General features: G+C 31.4%; 1 protein-coding gene across 2 annotated transcripts; it reads left to right on the top strand.

The window, feature by feature from the left end:
- Positions 1 to 2,748: 2,748 nt before the first annotated feature.
- Positions 2,749 to 22,833, top strand: LOC139526925 (equilibrative nucleobase transporter 1-like). 2 transcript variants are annotated; one of them, XM_071322116.1, is made up of 12 exons: positions 2,834 to 3,053; positions 8,177 to 8,673; positions 9,156 to 9,202; positions 9,738 to 9,796; positions 10,400 to 10,476; positions 11,098 to 11,190; positions 18,087 to 18,288; positions 19,481 to 19,648; positions 20,197 to 20,298; positions 20,729 to 20,915; positions 21,519 to 21,639; positions 22,200 to 22,833. In XM_071322116.1, the coding sequence occupies exons 2-12, from the start codon at positions 8,602 to 8,604 to the stop codon at positions 22,338 to 22,340; spliced, it is 1,269 nt and encodes a 422-aa protein (XP_071178217.1). In that variant the 5' UTR covers positions 2,834 to 3,053; positions 8,177 to 8,601; the 3' UTR covers positions 22,341 to 22,833. The 2 variants fall into 2 exon arrangements, with proteins under 2 accessions (XP_071178208.1, XP_071178217.1); XM_071322107.1 differs by lacking the exon at positions 9,738 to 9,796 and having other exon boundaries at positions 2,749 to 3,053.
- Positions 22,834 to 23,748: the final 915 nt, after the last annotated feature.

Here is a 23,748-nt window from a genome sequence, read left to right as displayed (position 1 = left end):
AACTAGAGGATCTAAAGAGCCTGTGTCGCTCACCTTGGTATGTGCATATTAAACAAAGGACACAGATGGATTCATGACAAAATTGTGTTTTGGTGATGGTGATGTGTTTGTATATATTACTTTACTGAACACTCTTGCTGTTAACAATATATCTGTCTATAATGCACTTTGCCCAGTAGAGAGAAAAACAAAATTTATGAAAATTGTTAAAATTGACTATAAAGGACAATTACTCCTTAAGGGGTCAATTGACCATTTTGCTCATGTTGCCTTATTTGTAGATCTTACTTTGCTGAACATTTTTGCTGCTCACAGTTTATCTCTATCTATAATAATATTCAAGATTATAACTAAAAACGGCAAAATTTTCTTAAAATTACCAATTCAGGGGCAGCAACCCATCAACTGGTTGTCCGATTCATCTGAAAATTTCACGGCAGATAGATGTTGACTTGATAATCAATGTCAGATTTGCTCTAAATGCTTTGATTTCAGAGTAATAAGCCAAAATCTACATTTTACCCGTATGTTCTATTTTTAGCCATGGAGGCCATCTTGGTTGGCTGGCCGGGTCATCGGACAATTTTTTTTATCTAGATACCCCAATGATGATTATGGCCAAGTTTGGTTAAATTTGGCCCAATAGTTTACATTGTTGGAAGCAAATAGCTGTTCAAACTTATAAATGTTAACATTTTCGTGACAAAAAGGGGGAAGCAGATTTATTCTTTCATTGATAAAGTAGCTACATGTCATAATATAGTGGTATTCATCACCGATATCCATGGAGTTACATAGAGAGCACAATATTTCGCTTCTTGGCAAATTGCGCCATCTCCCGGTCTCGACTGGTAATCGGTGACTACCACATCTAAATTTACAAAGGATGTAAAATTGAGAATGGAAATGGGGAATGTGTCAAAGAGACAACAACCCGACCAAATAAAAAACAACAGCAGAGGGTCACCAACAGGTCTTCAATGTAGCGAGAAATTCCCGCACCCGGAGGCGTCCCTCAGCTGGCCCCTAAACAAATATATACTAGTCCAGTGATAATGAACGCCATACTTATTTCCAAATTGTACACAAGAAACTAAAATTAAAATAATACAAGACTAACAAAGGCCAGAGGCTCCTGACTTGGGACAGGCGCAAAAATGCGGCGGGATTAAACATGTTTGTGAGATCTCAACCCTCCCCCTATACCTCTAACCAATGTAGTAAAGTAAACGCATAACAATACGCACATTAAAATTCAGTTCAAGAGAAATCCGAGTCTGATGTCAGAAGATGTAACCAAAGAAAATAAACAAAATGACAATAATACATAAATAACAACAGACTTCTAACAGTTAACTGACATGCCAGCTCCAGACTTCAATTAAACTGACTGAAAGATTATGATTTCATCATATGAACATCAGGCACAATCCTTCCCGTTAGGGGTTTAGTATCATACCATCATAACATATATGAGAAGAACATAACCCGTGTCATGCCAACAACTGTTGTACATATAATAGGGTGATAACTCTGAGATATATTTTTCAAAACAAAAATGAGTTTTAAATAATCTATAGCACAATGCCCTATTAGGAAACTTGAACATTTCTGAATACCAAAATTGTATAAATTGATCCTTAAGTTTCTGTTCAATACACTTTGAAATCCATAATGACGAAAAAACAGTTTGGTTTTGCCAAACATTTGACATACCACAATCATCTAAAATATTCTTTATAAACTTTAACCACTTAGATTCATAACCATAATCTGTGTAGAAACATGTAACAATTTATATAATAAGGATGAAAAGGAGAAGATTTTTGTAAAAGTTAACAGACGACGCCTGACGACGACGACGACGGACGACGGACGCCAAGTGATGAGAAAAGCTCACTTGGTCCTTTGGGCCAGGTGAGCTAAAAAGGTATCATAACAAAAACACCGCATCCCACCTTAAATCTAAACTTTTCAATTGAAATTTAAGATTCATCCGAGTACTCGAGTACTCGCGAGTATCATGACCAAGTATCCGAGTATTAAATTGCAGATCTTTTGACATCCCTAATTTATTTGCCAAGGTAAATCAAACATTCATCCATCCATTCATCATTTAATGCTGATTGAATGCTATTGACATTTGAATAGTCTTTTCTTTTAAGCTCAAGTGGAAATTATAATTAATAATATTAGTTGGCATTAATGTTTCACTATTTGAAAAAGTGCCAATAGATATAAGAAGATGTGGTATGAGTGCCAATGAGACAACTCTCCACCCAAGTCAAAATTTGTAAAAGTAAACCATTATAGGAAAAAGAACGGCGATCAATACGGAGCCTTCTGCTTCACCGAGTAGCAAGATATAATGGGCCATAAAAATTACTAGAGTGAAACCATTCAAACAGGAAAACCATCGGTATATATATCAATATAAAAAAACGAGAAATCTGTAAATAAAAGCTTACTTTTGTCTTGTACACTTTTAAGGTTTATTACCTTCGGTACCTCTCTTCTCCATCATCAAATCAATGGATATTAAATATTTAAGTTTATATAATAGATCATCATAACTAATCATATTGATTCATTATACAACGATAAATTATACATTAAGTATTGTGATGTAATGAAATATTTTGTCTGGTAAATGAAAAAAAATACACTTCATGAACTTGGTGCGTCAAAATTGTCCTCTTCAAATTCGCTCAAATCCGAAAATTTAATACCAAGGATGTATAAGTACCTAACCATGTGAAGAGCTACATTGTATATGATCAAAAGAGAAGATATTTTCAATATATTCAACTCGCTAAACGCAACGAGAACTTTTACTATATATTATGACTGGTGTGAAATTTAACTAATTTAAACCTTCTTGTACGGTGGTTTTTTATATATATTTTATCCAATGAATTGAAATTATTTATGTAGAAACCACGTTCCACCCTATCTATCACCGATATAAATGAATCCGGACGTTAAAGCATTCGAGTAGAACACACATGTAGTAAACAACCAAGGTCAAGTACAAGACAATCTATACTTTTAAGGTAAGCTAAATAATTATTTATCGAATTATCGATATAGTCAGTAGTTAGCGAACTTATTTATTGCTTTGTTTGATTTTTTTGGTTTAAAATTGTTGCAGCTTTTGTAAGATTTTGCTTGAAGATATTCTGTAATGCTTTACATACAATATCTTGAGTTATATTCCTGAAACGCATAACCTTGCCATCGTCTAGAATGTACGCATAATGTCTTAACTAATTTAAATTTTATAAAAAAAAATATTTCATATATCTAGAAAGTTCATTACTTTGTCTTGTAAACTAATATAAATTTTTTGGTGTTAATAATATCCAGCAACGGGGTTTATACTTTATGTTATCTATTTGCTTCTTTATGGTTCGGTGCGCGTGAAGTGCGTTGAATAGCGAACATTATTATGTAATTATAGACTCTTTTTTTTATGTAATAGACTCTTTTTAAACTACACTCAACTTCACAGCGAATGTTTTCGATTTACTAGCAGGAATCAATATATATTCAAATGACGTGGATTTTAGCAATTATAAGTATAATAACGTTTAATACAAAATTTATTAGAAAAGGGAATTTATATGTTTTTATTCAAATTACATTTAACAATTTTCAAAGGATACACATTATATTTTACAAAAATTGACAGTTTTATTAACATACATCCATTAAATTTTAAGGCATTCGAGGGACATACATTTGATCAAATGTAAGCATGTAAGGAAGACACCCTCTGAGAAAATACATTTGTTTAATTTGAATATATAACATACCAAAAAGTTATTATAGATATGTTAATAATGTTCCTTTTTTTCTAGTAGTTTTTGCCTGTGAAGTTCTGAAATAAAAAAATACGACTTATCATTATGAGAAAAAATTCACAACTAAAAACTATTCATACAAATTAAATCAATAACTAGTATATATATCCATATTTTATGCAGTGAGATTATCTGGAAAACTGTAATGATATTTGTTTGTTTTGTTTTCTTTGCCGTATATAGCCGAGTGGTATTAACCTTTTGTTTTATACTATAGCAGGAGATCGATTAATGTTTCCTTTATTGTGCTGATGCAGCATAAAGCATACACTTGATATCCATCTTAAGTATTAAACAGTTTGTAAATATCACTCAGCATCTGCTGTTCTAAAATACGAGATAGGGATGTGTGCATTTTATATTTCTATTCGGTAGGAATAAAGAAAGACAACTCTATAACAAACATTGGACATTTATAATGTTATAAATACGGAGTTTTATTATTTCGATAGTGAATTGGACGTTTCATCTATTCCTAAACTAGTCTAAACATTGGATTTGAAATTTAATATCAGTTATTCACGTAAGAGATTTCAGAAATATGAAGCAGAATAGTACATGTACATAGCTATTTACTGTAGTTTTCAATTAACCTACTTTTTTTCAGTCTTTTCACTAAACAAGGAACTGTACTTTTTTTTTACCGGGGACAATACTTATTTACTTATCTTACTGTCTTACTGTTACTTATATATATACTAACGAACTTAGAAAACATCGAGAATGTAGACTACGATTAAATACGATTTCTTTTTTAAATCGCTTTTGTGTCGTAATAGAAAATTATATTTTCAATCTTATAACGTTATCTATTCATTTTAATTTAACAAAAACTGAAAATGAAGGGAATATTGAAGTTTACAAGTTCAATTACATGAAGATGATTAGCGATATATTTAATAGGATGAACCGCGCCAAACATATCCCTGTTCATGATATTTGTATGCATACTTGATTCGATATTTATAATGCATAAAAAAGTATTCCATGTTGAGAAATGCCCTCTTTCACTAGCATGTCGTATAAATATAATGAGAGAAAATAAAGTCAAAATATAGTCGATCGGTCTAATTAAAAACAATATATAAAATAAGACCAACTGATCGTTTTAAAACCGGATTAAAATAACGGAAAATTGAGTTTTAATGTGATTAAAAAATGTTTTATTTCTCGTACATGTATCTTCTATTAAATGTAAAGCATATAGGATAGGTTAAGCTTTAACTTCAACTTCCCTTTTAAATGTTAAGATTAAAAAGAAAAAGATGTAAAGTTAACTGTAAGTTTTATTTTTAATCTTATTCAAACAATTACAAATTATATATGCAATAGACAATTCAAGCTCTAGTCTCAGTTAGGAATATACAGAATAGTATTATACCAAACATTCATTAAAATGTACCCAACATCCTTGCGTCGTTTACAAAGGTGGGAGAACAGCTGTATGTTTCACCTTTTCTTGATTCTTTATCATAACATTTTACAGCTTTTGTTGCCTATTAAGTTGTCAAGAATTTAAAAGGAAGGGAAGAAAAAATATATTTTGTCGTAAATTAACACAAATGAGAATGTTGACTATTTCAATTCTATGAAGTGATAATCGATTAACTAACTTGATGGGATGAACCGCAACCAAATACCCCTATCTATGATTTTTGTATGAACACTTAATTTCGATATATGAGATGCATAAATAAGTATCATATGTTGAGGAGTTCCTCTCTCACTAGCATGTCGCATAAAACACAATTAAAGAACTGTCGTCTTGCCTTTACGTGGTTAGACCACCAATGCACACACTCCATTCAAAACATAATAGAATCCCTTCCCTGACATAAATCGTGCTTTTGGTGTCATTGTTTACTTCAAATAACCAACATATTTGCAGAAATCGGAAACTTTTAGTGAAAGAAAAATATATTAAGACCTTTTGAGCCAACATTTACTGGTCAATGAGCTTGCTTTTACAATTGAGTTTTATTGCACTCCATAATGTATACTATCGACATAATATTTACATTTTTGTTCACTTTTTTATATATTTATATATACAAAACGTGTTATGTGCATAAGTTTCAGATATGTTCCTAATATCGTAATTACAATCCCGTTCCCATTTCAGAAATGTGACCGAATTAGGCTAATTACCGGATATCTACAAACATATGAGCACCATGACGGGTGTCACATGTGAAAAAGGATGAGTTTGCCCTCCAGGCGCCCCTCTTTCGAGAATATCATTCAAATAAATCTTGATGAAGCACCAATTCTATCCAACAAAAACAAAACAAAAGGACACAGTATCACACATTCAGCATTCAATAAATCGACGCATGTGTTATTCATTTATCTAAAAAAAAATCTAAATGAAAGTCAAATTCCAAAAAAGTTTAGCCTTGAAAAGAAAACCTTATAAATACAACAAAAGTTACAAAATAAATATGACAAAGGAATAGAAGCCAAAATTGTTTGAAAATTTGATCGAGAGAGAAGTAATAATATATTACCTGACAATCAGATGACCGGTATAAATTATCACTGTATGGAAGATAAATCTGGGGCGACTAGTAACCTTTTACATAGGGCGTACATTGATGGAGGATGATATTGGTATCCCATTTCATGGAGAGACAGGTTTTTATAAAGAAGCTTCAAGCTTGAGCTAGGGGAGTTCGACGAATAATGAACACTGAGTAACCGCGAAGAACCGTATTTGTAAATAGTGCATGTGGCCGCTGACAAAATTTTATTAGGCTATTTTTTGTCTTTTACAGTCAAAAATAAAAATTGTTATATAAATCTATAATACAATATCCTTAAGATGTGCTTAAGACATTAGTCTTGGAAATATCAGTGTTTTTTGTTCTATAATTTTGTCTTGCATATTAGCGTTATGGCTCGAAACTCTTGCGTTTAAAGAAAACTACTTAACATTTTCAACATAGACTCATTTGGAGACCCGCGTGATTTTTATTTTGTTATGAGGCGTTACCAAAAAAAAAAAGATTTTGATACAAAATGTTTTCTTCAACGATTTGTATATGTCAAAAATTGTTTACTATAAGGAGGGGCGTAAACGGGGGGTATCTGCACGGAAGAACGCGGATTAAAATTGCAATTTTACGATGAACGAACAATTAAAATTTTCTTGCACGTTGATCTTTTTAACGATTTCACGAAACACGGTGAATAACGGACCTTTTTCACGGCTGCACGTGAAATAAAAATGGCACGTGAAATAAAAATGGCAAAACACGTTGCACGAAAATAACCCTTTACCACCCTCTATAATGCATAAGGTCATATTTATTTTGTCCAAAAACTAGTTAAAATGGCCATTTTAAGTCAAATATGTCAATTTTGACATGTTTATTGCATCGTAGAGACATCAAACATTACTTTTCAGCATTAGAGTAGCCAGGTCATCTGAACCGGTTCATTTATCAAAGAAATTAACAAATTAACATAGCTGTGAAAGACTTGGTTCTTTTCTTCTTTTTTTTTTTAATATTTTTTTGTAATATAGGCACCAATTATCACTCTTAGCATAATTTTCCTTTACCGTCTTTTACATACAATTCCTTAATTCTGAATACATGTATATGATATAAAATATTTTGTGTGAGGGTAAACACTCGCTCCCCTCCCCTTTTCATTCTTTCCCGTTTCATATTTATTTTATATCATGTATTTTATATTCGTTGTCTCGATGTAGCATTTTTGTGCTGCAAGTCAACAACCATCATGCAATCCGTCTCAGCTTGAAGTAATTATATAGATTCCTCAAACTGTTGTTACTCCGTACTCCCTGTTATATAGAAATTCAATGGCAATTAAATCTTCATTGACTGGGTATAACCAATTACAGTTGTAAAGGACGACCATGACCTAGCACATATATTTATTTAAATACTGTATTGTACATTTTAAGTCTTCAATATATTTTCTGTCGACATAACATATCATAATTAAAACATTACGTTTATAGTGTATGAAAATTAAACCATTGAATATTGTTTTGAAAATTTCAGTCAGGACAACTGGCGCAAGGAATTTTTTTTTTAATCTCGTAAATTGCAATTGTAACTTTGGTGAATTTCGTTTAAATATTGTACATGCATATATGTATTTAAATAAATAAGGTCAGCTTAAAATACTTAAGCAATGTTGTTTTCACATATAATATTTATAAATCTTTTTAAACTTAAAAGTCAGGGATGACATGATCCGGAAATAATATACATTTGTGTTTTATTTAATTTGTGCCAATTCAGTTCAAACCTTTGACGACATAGCATATATTTTACTTGCAGCACCCGGAGTCAATGCACGATAAAAGGTACTTACGAAGTGAATAAGTACAAAGTCAGTAAGTACTACAGACGTGATCGCTATTGGATAGGACTGTAAGGTAAATGGCATGTTACAGAAAATTCCGCGGGTTATGTACTGTGTGGTGTTCTGTTGAAATACTATTATTCTCTGGAATTATTTACGGATGGAGTTCTCTCGTATTTATATTTACAAACGAAGGATTTTATGCAGATCTCTGTAAGAAAAATCAATTGATTACTGATGTTGAAATAAACTTCACGCATGGAGAGAATGTATCAGGTATTTATAGTGGTGATCATAGAAACAATATAACATTCTTTGATTCTAATGATGAAGAATATAAAGACTGCACAGAACAAGAGAGTCGACTGGGACTCTTTTTTTCCATTGGTGTTGGTTTTACATGGGCAGGAATGGCCATTCTCGGACCTATGACAAAGGCACTTGGAACACGTATTACCCGGATTGTTATTTTGTAAGATATGTTGGTTAAGGTGTTATTATTAAAGTCTTTTTTTTTCTTTTTTAAGTTATAAGCTTTATACATGATAATTAAATTCTTGGCTTTTCGTACAAATGTGGAAACCTTTATTCGTTCATGAATATATATAGAAACTTATTATGCTCGCCATACGCTACCTTTGATACATGAAAACGATAAATTTATTCCTTTGATAATTGTCCCTTCCTCAATCATGAAATATCTAATTTCTTCAAAAAAAATGAACATAAACATTATAGAAGTTTTTTTTATAATCCCCCTTTTAAACACAAACGATAGATCTTTGGATGATAAAAGAATGTAAAGCAAAAGATGTTAACTATTTATGTCATGGCCATGCAGGGCATTTAAAAACATACTAATGAAAATTGCTGATACCAAAAAAAAAAGTTGATAGGAAAGCTGTCCTAGTTATCGACCAGTTTTACTATAACATAGATTCATGTGTTTTGTAGATTGGTATACGAAATTGGACTCTTTTGTCTTGCATTTACAACAACAGGTAGTTCCATATTTTTATCTTTTGAACATTTAAACATGATATTTTTCCTCTGTTTTTTTTCTTAGCCATAAACCTTTTTGTTACGCATATTTCAGATATTTTCCATGCAATTTGATGTGTGTACTTTTATCAACAGTAGACACTGATATTGGACAGGGAAGCCGTCTCATACCTTACTGCATTACAGTACCGTCAAAAAACATTTTACGAACATTATACCAATTAAAAACTAGTGCAACTTTATTAAAATAAAGGATCTATGTAGAAGGAGGTTTCAGTAAGATGATATTGGGTTAGGATTACAATATATATATATATGTATACGTCAAAATAGTATATTTGAATTATTGGTGAAATACAGACTATACTGTTTACCGTTGATCTCTATTTTCGAAAAAATAAGTTTACTTAAGCTTAATACTTTGGTCGTTGAATGCGACCTCGTTTTTCTGATGTAGGTTTAGTACTAAATTAATGTACATATACGAGTATATATAGTATGTACACAAAAATGAACAGACATATAATATTTCAGAGGTGTATTTGAGAATAGTACTTGCTGTCCGACAGTAAAATTTCCCAGGTCATCGATAGGTGAGAATATTATTTGTTCTCAAGAAAAGTATTTTTCGAAAGTTCACCTTCATACATAATTATCTAATCACACCGTATGTTTTAATCAAATGTATTATACATAAAACTGTGGAAATAAAACGTTCACCTTTTATTATTCATTTAGATAATTGAGGTAATTAGGAACTGTGTTACTTTTAGTGGGTTAATGTGCATACATATATACTTGTACATGTAGTCTATTATCAAGGTCATTACGTATTTTGTAGAATGTTGCATGCTCCTGAATAATGCAATCTCCGGTCGTAACAACAGTTAATTCACGACTAAGTACAGACGCACTCAAACTTTGTATGTCATTGACTTTAAAATGCAGATATAGAAAGACCAAATGGTTCTGGCGGGGGAAATTTACTCGCGAGGGTATTTTATTTAATACCAGGGCATATAGGTAATTGGAGGCAGATTCACTCAAAATCGTGAAATAACCATGCATATTTGTGCATAACGAAAAAAGAAAAAAAAAAGAAAACCCCGTTAACACAAGTTTAAGCAAAATACACTTGCTATTAAACAACTAAAATTTTTGATATAAATAAAATATTATTACATTTTTTATTTCAGAAACATCCTGGTTAATATGTCCAGGTCTTTGTTGTATCGGAGTTGCTGGTCTTGCACACTTTGCTAGTAATATCCAAGTGAGTTGTACTGTTAATTATTTAAATTGAGAATGGAAATGGGAAATATATGTCAAAGAGACAACAACCCGACCAAAGAGCACATAACAGCCGAAGGCCACCACTGAGTCTTCAACGCAGCGAGAAAATCCTGCAATCTGATGTGGGCATCAGCTTACCCTAAAATAAAAATGTGTACTACCTCAGTGAAAATGGACGTCATACTAAACTCCCAAACATATAAATGAATAAATATTAAAAAAACATACAAGACTAACAAAGACTGGCTGACTTGATACAGGCGCAAAAATGCGGCGGGGATAAACATGTTTTGGTAGGTCTTAAGATTGGTTTATACTGTACATTGTGTATCTAAGAATTTAAGTTGTGATTTTATTTATTTGTCTTTATGTTGAAATTAAAATTTAACTTCAATTTAGATTAGATGTTTTTCTGTCGATTGTGAAGGAAGAAAGACTACATTTGTACACAAAGCACAATCGAAATTTTTAAATCATTGTACTGAAAGTTGTCAGTTTTAAGTTTGCTTTTTCGTTTTCTTTTATTATTCAATTAATTTTTTTCGGAATTGGAACCAAAAAAGATTCCAGTTCTCAGCATGATCTTTATTTCTGTTTCCAGGTAGCGAATCTCTTTCAGGGATTCTCGTCAACCATTGTAGCATTATTCTGTGGACTCTTCGACAGTTCGTCAGTTATTTTACAAGTAGTCAAGGTAAATGTACTCACAAACAGATATTATTTTCTTTAAAAATGACCCCAACCAAACTGAAAAATGTACCGCTGTCAGTATCTAGAAACCAAATTTTCTTAATGAAAGTTTCTCAATTTATTATTTTTCTTGGAATTATGTTTGGTATTTGCTGTAACTTGTTTTGTCTCACCATCTTATCATGGTTGAAATATTTGTTGGTAGCTTTTGTAGCTGTTATTTTGTATGCTTAGTTCATAGATTTTTTTTTTATACCAGCATAAACACACACAAATCTGGTACCTGCATATTTCGAGGTCGATAGTCTTTAATTGTTTAGGAGGCCAGACACCCAATTGATTTTTACTATCTCCAGATAAATTTCAAGAATGTGACAGTGAGACTTCTTCTGAAATTCTCTTACAAAATAATATTTTCACGGTCGATTGTTCTCTGTCGTTCAGCAGCTCACACATCTAACTGTGAGAGTATGACAGTATGTCTTTATGTTCTCTAAAATACTATTTCAAAAACATCACGTGTCTTTGGAAGTATATGGATCAACCAGTAACATTTTATTGTACAGTAAATTGTACAACGGTGTATTATGATGATCGATAAAAAGAGGAGAAGTCAGTTCATCAAAAGTTGTTAGAATTAAAATTAAAACAGTATACTTAAGAACTCGGTAGAACTGTATTAAATGAACATAATTATTTTAAGTTGTTTCAACTTCGCTAGATCCACTACGTTGGTTCCAAAATTAGGGCGGTGATAATACACATAAGTTATAGACAGTTACAATTTGTCGACATAGGGACTGCTCCTTCATCTTGTTTGGGTTTTTCTCCTTGATTCTATTCAATTTATTTGCTTTTTTAATAAAAAAAAAAAAAAAAAAAAATACTGTGTGTACAAATGCCCCTTTGAAATACTACCCATCATATACATTAAATTTTCTAAAGAATATTGAGGCTTAGATAGATTTAAACATGATACAATATTAGTAATGCTAAGACCATATTTTTGTCGTAATGGAAATAATGATTTAAAAATTTGAGGTAATACTATGCCAAACTGTTCTAACTTTTGGTTAATTGATACGTAAACATAACGAGTTATATATATTTACAATGCGTTTTCGTACAGAAAGATTTGTCCTTCGATTAGCAACAATACTACATGTCGACCTGCGTTAGAAAATAAGGTACATGTGAATGTTTTGTATAACTAAATTATATATATTAAAGTTGTTTGTTACGCCAATTTGTTGCGGCCTTCAGTAATTTGAGAATATTTCTCACGACACTTTTCATTTTGATAAAATCATGTACGTGTAGCCAGTTTGATGAATGTAATGGTTAGCAATTTCTCTATAGCATTACCTTGACAGAGTTGGTTTGTCATGTTGTTTGGAAGCCGTAGAGGTACCACTTTGCTTGGTGTGAATGCTGTCATATTATCATAAAACCCCTGCAGAATTGCCTATATTGTGCAAGAGACCGTATCAATTGACTTACATGAATTAATTCATAACTATTCCTAATTTGAACCCATTTTTTTGTTGTTGTTGCTTTAGACTGAACAAACAACGCCAATAAAACATGATGTCATGTATATTCTGTAATCATATCTTATTTAAACTAAATTTCTTTCTGAAATTCGATTAATGTCATCTCATAATTTATTTTAAGTTTTTCCATGATTCCTTTTGAGACGAGATTACTTATGTGTACCTTTCCAAGTTTTTTTTTTATTTTGGTCTGTATGTTAATCAAACTTTGTCATGTTTGCATTCCAACTACATGTTGCAATGTTATCTTACAAACATCTAGTTGTGCTTTGTGGTTTTTCGAATGGGAGGTAGCATTGTTTCAATGGCATCATCGAGCAAATAACGACAGTATTCGATTTATTCGAAGTCTTTTTCTAGTCTTTCATTTGTTCATATTACTCAGTGTCTGTATTAGTCTTCAGTGTCCAGTTGCACCATTTGAATATATATCAACGAATATTTATGCGGTTTATTATTCTATACATATTTATATAGACATAAGAAGATGTGGTATCAATCAGTTCCAATGAGACAACTCTCCATCCAAGTTACAATTTGTAAAAAGTAAATTATTATAGGTCAAAGTACGGTCACTAACACGGAGCCTTGACTCACACCGAACAGCAAGCTATGAAGGGCTCCCAAAATGACTAGTGTAAAACCATTCAAACTGGAAAACCAACGGTCTAATCTATATAAAAAACGAGTTATGTCTTATCTATTGTAAAGTAGTTTAATTTGTGAAAAAGCTACCTTAACAACAATGAATTCATTTTGTTTTCTTTTATATTCTGTCACAGAGTCCTCATATGGTTCAAATCTGAAAAGAATTTATTAATCTAATCAAGAACCCATAAAGGGCATCATTTTACAACACAATATGATTGGAAAAAGCAAAACAGAAAGCTAATACATACTTTAACGTTATGAACAGGATCAGAGCCTAATACAACATGTGTTTTATATAACTATTATATTAAATCTTATAACAATAAAATACTAAAATTAAAATTACTTCATATATTTTGTTTACATCTGGATCTTATTTCTAACCCTTTAATAATGTAATTTCCTAGGCACATGAGAGTTGGTAAATGCTCATTTGTGAATAGCCAGAAATATTTCTTATCATTAGGTAGTTCTTTAAAATTAGTACAAAAAGTTATAAATGCTCTTATCAGAAATAGATATAATGACAAATACTGAATCTATATTCAATATTTTTCTTTTTTGCTATTAACATTATAATACACTTGATACACTAAAAATTTTCTTACGGAAAGAAGGCTTGGTTTGATTTAAAGTTTTGGTAATTTTAGTAATGCTTACACCATATTTTGGCCTTTGTTGTTTTATTATTAAGTTATAGAAATATTAATCTAATAAGTGAGGTAATATACCCTGCTAAACTGTTCCAGTTATTGGATATGAAAACAGAATGTATTATATTTCTAAAGTTCTATTATTTATTTAATCTATAGTCCGCTGTCACAGTCGATTACAAATACTTATACATGTACATGTTGATATGCAAAGACAAAATACGTGTGGATATTTTGTAAAAGTTGAATCAAGTTGTTTGTTACACCATTTAGGATTGACATTAATCAATTTGAAAATGGTTCTTACGCCATTTGTCAATTGTTGAAATTAAATTATGATCGTGGTGTAACCAGTGAACTAAATTATAGCATCATGAAAAATGCAAAGATATGGATTACTAAGGGCTTAGCAGGATTTGTCTCCCCATTACATAGTTTGTCTCTTGGTATGTCTTGAGTCAACGGAAAGTTGTCTTAGCATAAGGTTTATCATCTCATCTTTTAAATTTTTAAAAATGGCGTACTTAATGTTGAGATATCCTTCTTCACGGTACATGTAACTCTCTTGATCTATGTGTTTATCAATATATAATTCATCCGTTTAATGCATCCTGGTTTCTATGATGAGTTTATTCATACATCATAAAATATTCGTTCATTGTATGTTCATTTGTTTTTGTTAATATGTCTTATGATTGCGTTCAACCATTTCAATTAATATTTAATAGTGTGTCTTTCTATGTTGTGATGTTACACTGTTATTTCGGGTTGATTGGAGGTTGGTGCCTATTCAAACGTTTAAAGTAAACTCGCTGCATTTGTTTGCATCTGTCCTGAGAAAGGAACCTGATGTTTAGTGGATGTCTATTGTTGATGTGGTTCATAAGTGTTTCTCGTTTCTCCGGTTTTTTTTTTTTATGGATAAGACACTTGGTTTTCCTGTTTAAATAGTTTTACACTAGTTATTTTGGGGTCCCATTATAGCTTGCTGTTCGTTGTGAGCCTAGGCTTCGTATGAAGGCCGTTCTTTGGGCTATAATGGTTTCCATTTTTAAAAATTTGGACTTGGATGGAGAGTTGTCTAATTGACACTCATATCACATCTTCTTATATCTATCATCATGATCATTTTTTAGAAAAAATTTAAAATACATCTTGATGTGACACATTGTCTTCTTGTGTATTGTTTATGTATTCTAAAATGAAATTATGCGGACGATATTGACGTTATCTTACAAGATAGCGTTTTCGGCATCTATCAAATTACTACGTTCAAAACAGTCTTGAACGGCTGTGTGTGTTGAATTTTACTTTTCTCCGTTTGGATAGTTTCGCTTTGTCTTCTAGATAAAGCACGATTTTCACTAATTTAACCAGATGTCCACTCTAATTATCTTTAAAATCACTGCACACTTGCTTAAATTGTGCAAGAGACCGTATCGATTGACTTACATGAATTAATTCATAACTTTTCCTATTTTGAACCCATTTTTTATTTTGTCTTAGAATGAACAAACAACGCCAATGAAACATGATGTCATGTATATTCTGTAATCATATCTTATTTAGATTAATTTCTTTCTGAAATTTGATTAATGTCATCTCATTGCAAGTTTATTTTAAGTTATTCCATGAATGTTTTAGAGACGAGGTTACTTATGTGTACCTATCCAAGTTTTCTATTTTTGTCTGTATGTAAATTAATCAAACTTTGTCATGTTTGCATTCCAAACAACTTGTTGCAATGTTATTTCACAAACATCTTGCTGCGCTTTGTGGTTTTCGAATGGTAGGTAGCATTGTTTCAATGATGCAAATGAAAACAGTATTCGATACATTCGAAGCCCATGTCTAGTCTTTAATTTTTTCATATAACCCAGTGTCTGTATCAGTCTTCATTGTCCAGTTGCACCATTTGAACATATATCAGCAAATATTTATGCGATTTATGATTCTACAATATTTATATAGACATAAGAAGATGTAGTATGAGTGCCAATGAGACAACTCTCCACCCAAGTCACAATTTGTAAAAGTTAACCATTATAGGTCAAAGTACGGTCACCAACACGGAGCCGTAGCTCACACTTACAGCAAGCTAAAAAAAAGGGGGGGCTCCAAATTTAACTAGTGTAAAACCATTCAAACAGGAAAACCAACTGTCAAATCTATATAAAAAACGAATTATGTTTTATTTATCGTAAAGTAGTTTTATTCGTTAATAAGGAACCTTAACACCAAAAAAATCAATTTTGTTTTCTATTATCTTCTTTTACAGAGGCCTCATATGGTACAAATGTAGTAATATAAATGCTTTTATTAGAAAAATAAATATATATTTTCAAAAAAAGTGTTCTTTTAATATGAATTAGTGTTCGTAACTTAAGTGGCAGTGAAATAATATATTTTTCAATACTTTTCTATTTACTATATATTAACATTATAATACACTTAATACACTTAAAATTTTCTTACGGAAAAAAGGCTTGGTTTAATTTAAAGTTTTGGTAATTTTAGTAATGCTTATACCGTATTTTGACCTTTGTTGTTTTATTATTAAGTAATAGAAATATTAATCTAATAAGTGAGGTAATATACCCTGCTTAACTGTTACAGTTATTGGATATGAAAACAGAATGTATTATATTTCTAAAGTTCTATAATTTATTTATTCTATAGTCCACTGTCACAGTCGATTACTCATGCTTATACATGTCGATATACAAAGACAAAATACGTGTGGATATTTTGTAAAAGTTGAATCAAGTTGTTTGTTACACCATTTAGGATTGACATTAATCAATTTGAAAATGGTTCTCACGCCATTTGTCAATTGTTGAAATTAAATTATGTTCGTGGTGTAACCAGTGAACTAAATTATAGCATCATGAAAAATGCAAAGATATGGATTACTAAGGGCTAAGCAGGATTTGTCTCCCCATTACATAGTTTGTCTCTTGGTATGTCTTGAGTCAACGGAAAGTTGTCTAAGCTTGAGGTTAATGATCTCATATTTTAAAAATAACGTACTTAATGTTGAGATATCCTTCTTCACGGTATCTCTCTAGATCTGTATGTTTATCAATATATAATTCATCCGTTTAATGCATCCTGGTTTCTATGATGAGTTTATTCATACATCATAAAATATTCGTTCATTGTATGATCATTTCTTTTTGATCATATGTCTATGATTGCGTTCAGCCATTTCAATTGATATTTTATAGTTCGTCTTTCTATGTTGTGATGTTACTCTATTGTTTCGGGGTAGGTTGAAAGTTGGTGTCTATTCAAACTTTTCAACCCGCTACATTTGTTTGCACCTGTCCTATGACAGGAACCTGATGTTTAGTGGGTGTCGTTTGTTGATGTTGTTCATACATGTTTCTCGTTTCTCGGGTGGTTTTTTTTATGGATAAGACACTTGGTTTTCCTGTTTGGATGGTTATACACTAGTGAGTTTGAAGCTCATTATAGCTTGCTGTTCGTTGTGAGCCAAGGCTTCGTATTGGAAGCCGTTCTTTGAGCTGTAATGGTTTACTTTTACAAGTTTGGACTTAGATAGAGAGTTGTCTTTATGGGCATCATACCACATCTTCTTATATCTAATGATCATTTCCTAGAAAATGTTTCAAATATATTGTGATGTGACCCATGGTCTTCTTGGTATTGTATTGTTTCTGTATTTTAAAAAGAAACTATGGGGAAGATAATGACGTTATCTTGTACGTGTCTGTGGCCATTTGAGTCGGTGATTTGATGGTATAACTTCGTATCTGCGTCAGTCTTCAATGTGTTTGAGTGTAGCGTTTTCGACATCTATCAAACTACTCCGCTCAAAAACAGTCTTGCACGGCTGTGCGTATCAAGTTTGATTTTTTCTCCGTTTGGATTGTTTCACTTTGTCTTCGAGGTTAAACACGAACAATAAAAGAACATCTTTGCTTTTGGGTTTTTTCAATTGCGTTTATGCATACTGTATCACGATAAGAACTGCTTCTTTGCTTTGGAAATATGAACATCTGGCTTTGTTTTATTTTTAGATTGCATATGGATTGGGCATTGGACGCAGGGAGTCTTTCCTATTTTTGGCTTGCCTGTATCTTGTAATGATCGGAACAAGCACTTTCTTTATATTGCCAAAATGTTACATTACTAGCAATGAGAAGCTGGATGAAGTTGAGATCTGTGTTACCTCTGACAGCGGCCTTCAGTACACTGAAATACAAAGAACTGATAAACCATGTAAGCCAGTAAGCAAAAGTCAATTACATTAACGAATCGCGTACAACGAATAAGATGGCAGTGAATTGTGACAAAAGAGTTATCGTTATTGCTAACATGAGATTTAAATGAAAACGCATTAAATTTTACAATTGAGGTAGAATATACCAAATGAATACTGTTATCCAAACCCACAAGCCGAAAACTAACTGGCAAATGCTATGACAAAAATAGAAAAATGATCAAAAGACAAATTATATTACAAACCACAACATAGAAAATTCATAAAGGCACAACACAAACCCCACCAAAAAAAACCGGGGTTGTACAAACTGAGGTTGAATAATATCTATACTCCTACACTTTTGAAGGATATAGCTTTATAGTTTAAACCTTCCATTAAGTAAAAGTGTTTATTTGTTCTGCTTCTGTTCTTAACTTTAATATTAGTTATTTCAATTAAATATATTGACCATCTGCGTTTAATATAATTCTAAAAGATTATTTTTTTAACAATATTTATTATAACAATATGAGAGTCGCACTCCAATAATTGACCGTAATTTGTATAATTATGTTGAAAATATTTAAATACCAACGCACTTTCCATTGACTGAAATGATCCAGAATGTGTACAACCTTGTGAATATGTCGGTCAATTTTTTTCTTGTACAATTTTTTATATATACAGAATGCAAGTGCACAACCTGCCGGGAAGCCAAAACAAGCAAACAAAAAATATCAATTTAAGACAGCGAATATCTAGAGGCAGTATTATTCGATACATGTATAATATAAATCTCATGTGATTTATTTCATCAGATACATGAGTGACAAAGCAAGCAAAAATACAAAAAAAATAATTCCCGCCAGAATTTACTAAACTGAAAAGTTTAAACACAATGGTAACATTCTAAAATGTAAAAGGAATAACAATTTAGAAACAAATACATGTATGTAACGCTTGATATAAATTCACATATCATTAAACCTACAGTTTTATACATTTCTTAATGACAATAGAAAAAATGAGAAAATCTCGACCGAAACGTAAAATAAAATAGCTTATCGCATTATATATCCCCTTGTCTTCTTTTTTGTCAAATGTTTGGGAGACCAAGCGACTATTATTGCGTTAGCTACGTGTTTGTATCAGTGAACTCGGACTGATTTATTAATGTATTTGAGATTTTTTTTTGTATTTCCTCTTCAGCTATGGTGACAAAAACTAACCCTAAGAAAGGTGTATTGTCTTATATGAAATCTATGACATATATTTCACATGTCTGTTGGATGACAATCCACTGTCTGCTTTTCTCTACATTCCTGAATTTACTGTATATCAGAATAGATAAATTAGCCAATGGCGAAGTATCTACAGGTAAGTGAGACAAACATTGTTTGACTTAGAAAAAAATTATGTGTGTCACTCTAAAAAAAGTTGAATTGTATTGGTATAATCTGATTAAACCATTGTAGTATTATAGATTCTGTGAAATCTGCTTAATATCTTTTTGCACCTACAATTATCAATGATGGTCGGTTGAAAAATAAATTTCACGACAAAACTGATGAACTTTGTGTTACAAATTACCATAGATATATTCCACTCATTGTAGTCATAATTCTCTTTTTCAAACAAGACATCTCGCAATGCGATAGTCACCAAATGTTTTGTCATGAGCAGTACGACGGATGCCACGTGTGAAACTGAACTGGTTGCCCTTTCGGAGCACATAAGTACACCTCTGGCGTTGTTTTACCTTAGTGTACTGTGTTATGTATGCGGTTTGTTTTCAGTGTCTGTGTTCTATCGTTAACGGTCATGTCTATCAATTTTTTTTTTATATCAATGAACTATATTTGATTTTACTTGTAACCATTTTGCATCAGATATTTTGTTGAAATTAATTAAAACTTGTTTTACAGTTAGTTACTATGTTGGTGTATTTGCCTATACTACAATGGGATCAGGGATAGGGTCTGTAGTTGCTGGTCTTATCTACGATGCTGAACGGAGAAGATATTCAGGTAATATTGTATTTGCGTCACATTTTTTTGTTACTCTACCTACAATTTCAAATACCGTTGATGTCTCAATCTTCAATTCACTGCTTATGTTTTTATGTTCGTAAATCTATATCTTTAGTTTAACTCATTTGTTGTATTCCAGTGTTGTAATATCGATAACGTCGAATATGTTTGAGCAGAAAGTCACCATTAAAGTAAATAACTACTGGTAGGGTGACAATTATTAATAAAGGACTACTGCAAAATATGAACATCTTATATAAGTACAAATAATGGTTCAAAATAATTATGACAGCAATTGAAAGTTCCAACTTTCCTGTTTTTATCAAATCATTGAAAGTTGTAAGTTTGTCTCCAAATAATAAAAATGTATCTACTACAAATGATTTATGTATTCAAATATTTCAATTCCTTATCTCTCATATTTCAGACTTTTCAAAAACTGAAAAGAAATGGAAGCCAGTAGTAATACCGATGACAGCATGTGGAATATTCATAGCAGCCGTATTCAGCTTTTTACTTGTAGAAAATATAAGTTTTTTGTTTCCTAGTTTCGTTTTGTTCACACTATTCCGCAATTTTCTCTTTTCCATTGGAGTAGCATTTGTAAATGAAGCGTGAGTATTTTTATAAGTTTAAATTTTATTTAAACACTTGCAGTTAACAGCGTATCAAGAAATAATATCATATCACAATATACCATTGATCTGTTTTGATAGAAAAAAATAAAACAATATATAAAACAGACATTTTTATACTGTTAAGTTCAAATGCTTTTATATTATTATAATTACATTAGATGTATGTTTAATTATAATACTTTATTCTGACTGGTTAACTGCACATCACGTGTTATTCCTTAAGCAATTGTATTACTCAATAAATCTTATCATTCATGATAACAAGTGGTCCCGCAATAAAGTGCACAGGTGAATTAAACAAAACAAATAAAAAATCCGTGTTTTCATGATCATAGCTTAAAAATGTAATTATAAGTATTTGAATGCTTCTTTTTGTAACTTCATAGGGTTGTAAAAGCGTTGACCGTGCGCACATTTTGAGAATAAAGTGCTTCCGCGCTTCATGCACAATGTACTTCGGTCAACACTTTTACACCCCAATGAAGTTACAGAAATAAGCATTCAATTCTTAAAATAAAACAAATAAATGAGAAACATCTATTTTTAATCAATAAAAATAAATTTGTCTATTGATTTCAGATTTCCTTCCGAATATTTTGGACCTCTGTATGGTTTTATGACTTTTATAAATGGAGTGTTTTCATTAACGCAATATGGATTAGTCAAGTGGGCTGTATCCTCTCAAAGTCGATGTAAACAGGTAGGCTAGAGTTATCTCGCTTTCCATGAATCATAGATGTGAAAAGTAATATCACAAGATACCGAACGCCGAGGAAAATTCGAAACAGAAAGTCCCTAATAAAATGGACAAATCAAAAGCTCAAACACATAAAACGAATGGATAACAACTGTCATATTCCTGCCTTGGTACAGGCATTTTCTACTGTCGAAAATGGTGGATGAAATCTGGTTTTATAGCTAGCTTAACCTCTCACTTGTATGACAGTCGCATAAAATTCCATTATATTGACAACGATGTGTAAATAAAAGAAGACCAAACTTTGTACTTCCTAAAATACTTTAATTAAATGTTCTTATACTTTCTTCGTCAATATCCGTATATCTTTAAAAGTTTTAAAATCAATTGGATACTATTGAGGTTGCCTCGAATTTATTGACCGTCATAGAAATATTTTTTTTCAATAAACTATATTTTGTTTCCAATAGTTCAACTGATGAAATATGGAAAGGATGTTGTATTGCTACTGTAATATTTTGGAATCGTTATCCTTTTTATCCTTTTATATTTTCTGGTTTCAGGTATATATTGCTTTAATCATTATGGCATCAATTACATTTCTACATCCGCTACAGTTATGGATAAGGTCCAACAAAATGAAGAAACTTCCACAATTGACACATAAAAGTGATGAGGCAGTTCCTTTACAAGATAAGGCTTGACTCGAGCTTTATAACGATACATATCAGATCTGGGATTATTTAATATTCAGCTACAAAAGAGGAACGAAAAGTATGGTTCTTGTTTTTGAACGACGCACGCTTCAGAGTTAACAACGTTGTATCTCGTCTGTCCGTCCGTTCGGCTTATATATATATATATATATATATATATATGTCGCAATGATTCAAGAGTGCCTTAGTGATTTTTTCTATCTTTATAAATTTATTAAGATTATCGTCTTTGTGTCTATATACTCTTTGATAACCACGTGGTTAATACAACCATTTTTTGACATGCGCAAACCATCCGAACATGGCACAGCAGGTGATTTTTTATGGTATTTTTGAAATGTTATGTCAATGGTATATATATACTGGTAGATTATAATGTGATACTAAGTCTTTCTTGTCATTTGTTGAATCTGTTTACATGAAAATTGTTTCTTATGTTTAAAATATGATTTTGTACCGAAATAAAGTGTATGATAAACTATGTTTTGTTCAAGTTTTTAATTATCTATGAAAAGGTACAAGATACAACAGTATAATTGACGCCTGTATGTTTTATTGCTTAGAATTACACGTATGATTACATTAAATGTGTATGTGTGTTTGTAACAATCGCCAAATTTTAAATTGACCAGAGTTGAATTGAAAACCATAGGATATTTCTATAATTCAAGCATTTGAAATAGTACATTGATATACATGTAGGAAGCTGTGACAAGAGTGCCAATGAGACAACTATATTGCCTTCTTTAAAAATTGCTTCTGCATAACGTAGATAGAGCAGACATACTTCAAAGCAAACATTTTTACTAATTGCATTTTGAACAGTAATTTCCTTTTAAAATGATATTTGAATCAAAGTACGTCAATAGAAGCATTTGCTACAGGCTGGTTTATACTTTATGAGACTGACGACCAATAGCAGCAGTACCGGTCATTTCGTATGCGATAGTAATGCGCACGCGCGACCAATGTTTGCTAAATATTTTACGATCGAGGACATAAGTCTAGGAAGCCAAACATTTATTATAAGTGATAAGAAAGTACAATCGATCTTTAGGAAAATTGAATTTAGGTCAAAAGGTCCTATACACATATCGTGATTCCAACTCCATACATCCATAGTACGTTATTTTGTTTTTAATTCTGTTATGTCCTTGTATTGCACTATAAATGTGGCCGTGCTTACCCGATCGTTGAATCACCAGCTGTTTGAAAGTAGGTTCTTTAATGAAAGTAAATTTATGACTCTAAAAACTTATTTGATAAACAGAAAAAAGTTTTCAAAGATAAGCCGACAATGAATTAGTTGTAAATTCTTATTTATTCTACTTTGATAAAAAAAAAGATAAAAAATAAATAGACAACTATACAATGTATCTACCGGAATCAAAAGACA

Source organism: Mytilus edulis, chromosome 1 (assembly GCF_963676685.1).
Source record: "Mytilus edulis chromosome 1, xbMytEdul2.2, whole genome shotgun sequence".
NCBI lineage: Eukaryota > Metazoa > Mollusca > Bivalvia > Mytilida > Mytilidae > Mytilus > Mytilus edulis.
This window is presented reverse-complemented; position numbering and strand designations above follow the sequence as displayed.

Excerpts from the sequence above, each read along its gene's own strand:
- LOC139526925 (XM_071322107.1), top strand. The coding sequence starts at position 8,279 with ATGGCATGTTACAGAAAATTCCGCGGGTTATGTACTGTGTGGTGTTCT. Across the intron at positions 20,299-20,728 it reads TGAACGGAGAAGATATTCAG|ACTTTTCAAAAACTGAAAAG; the intron begins GTAATATTGTAT and ends CTCATATTTCAG. Across the intron at positions 20,916-21,518 it reads GTAGCATTTGTAAATGAAGC|ATTTCCTTCCGAATATTTTG; the intron begins GTGAGTATTTTT and ends TATTGATTTCAG.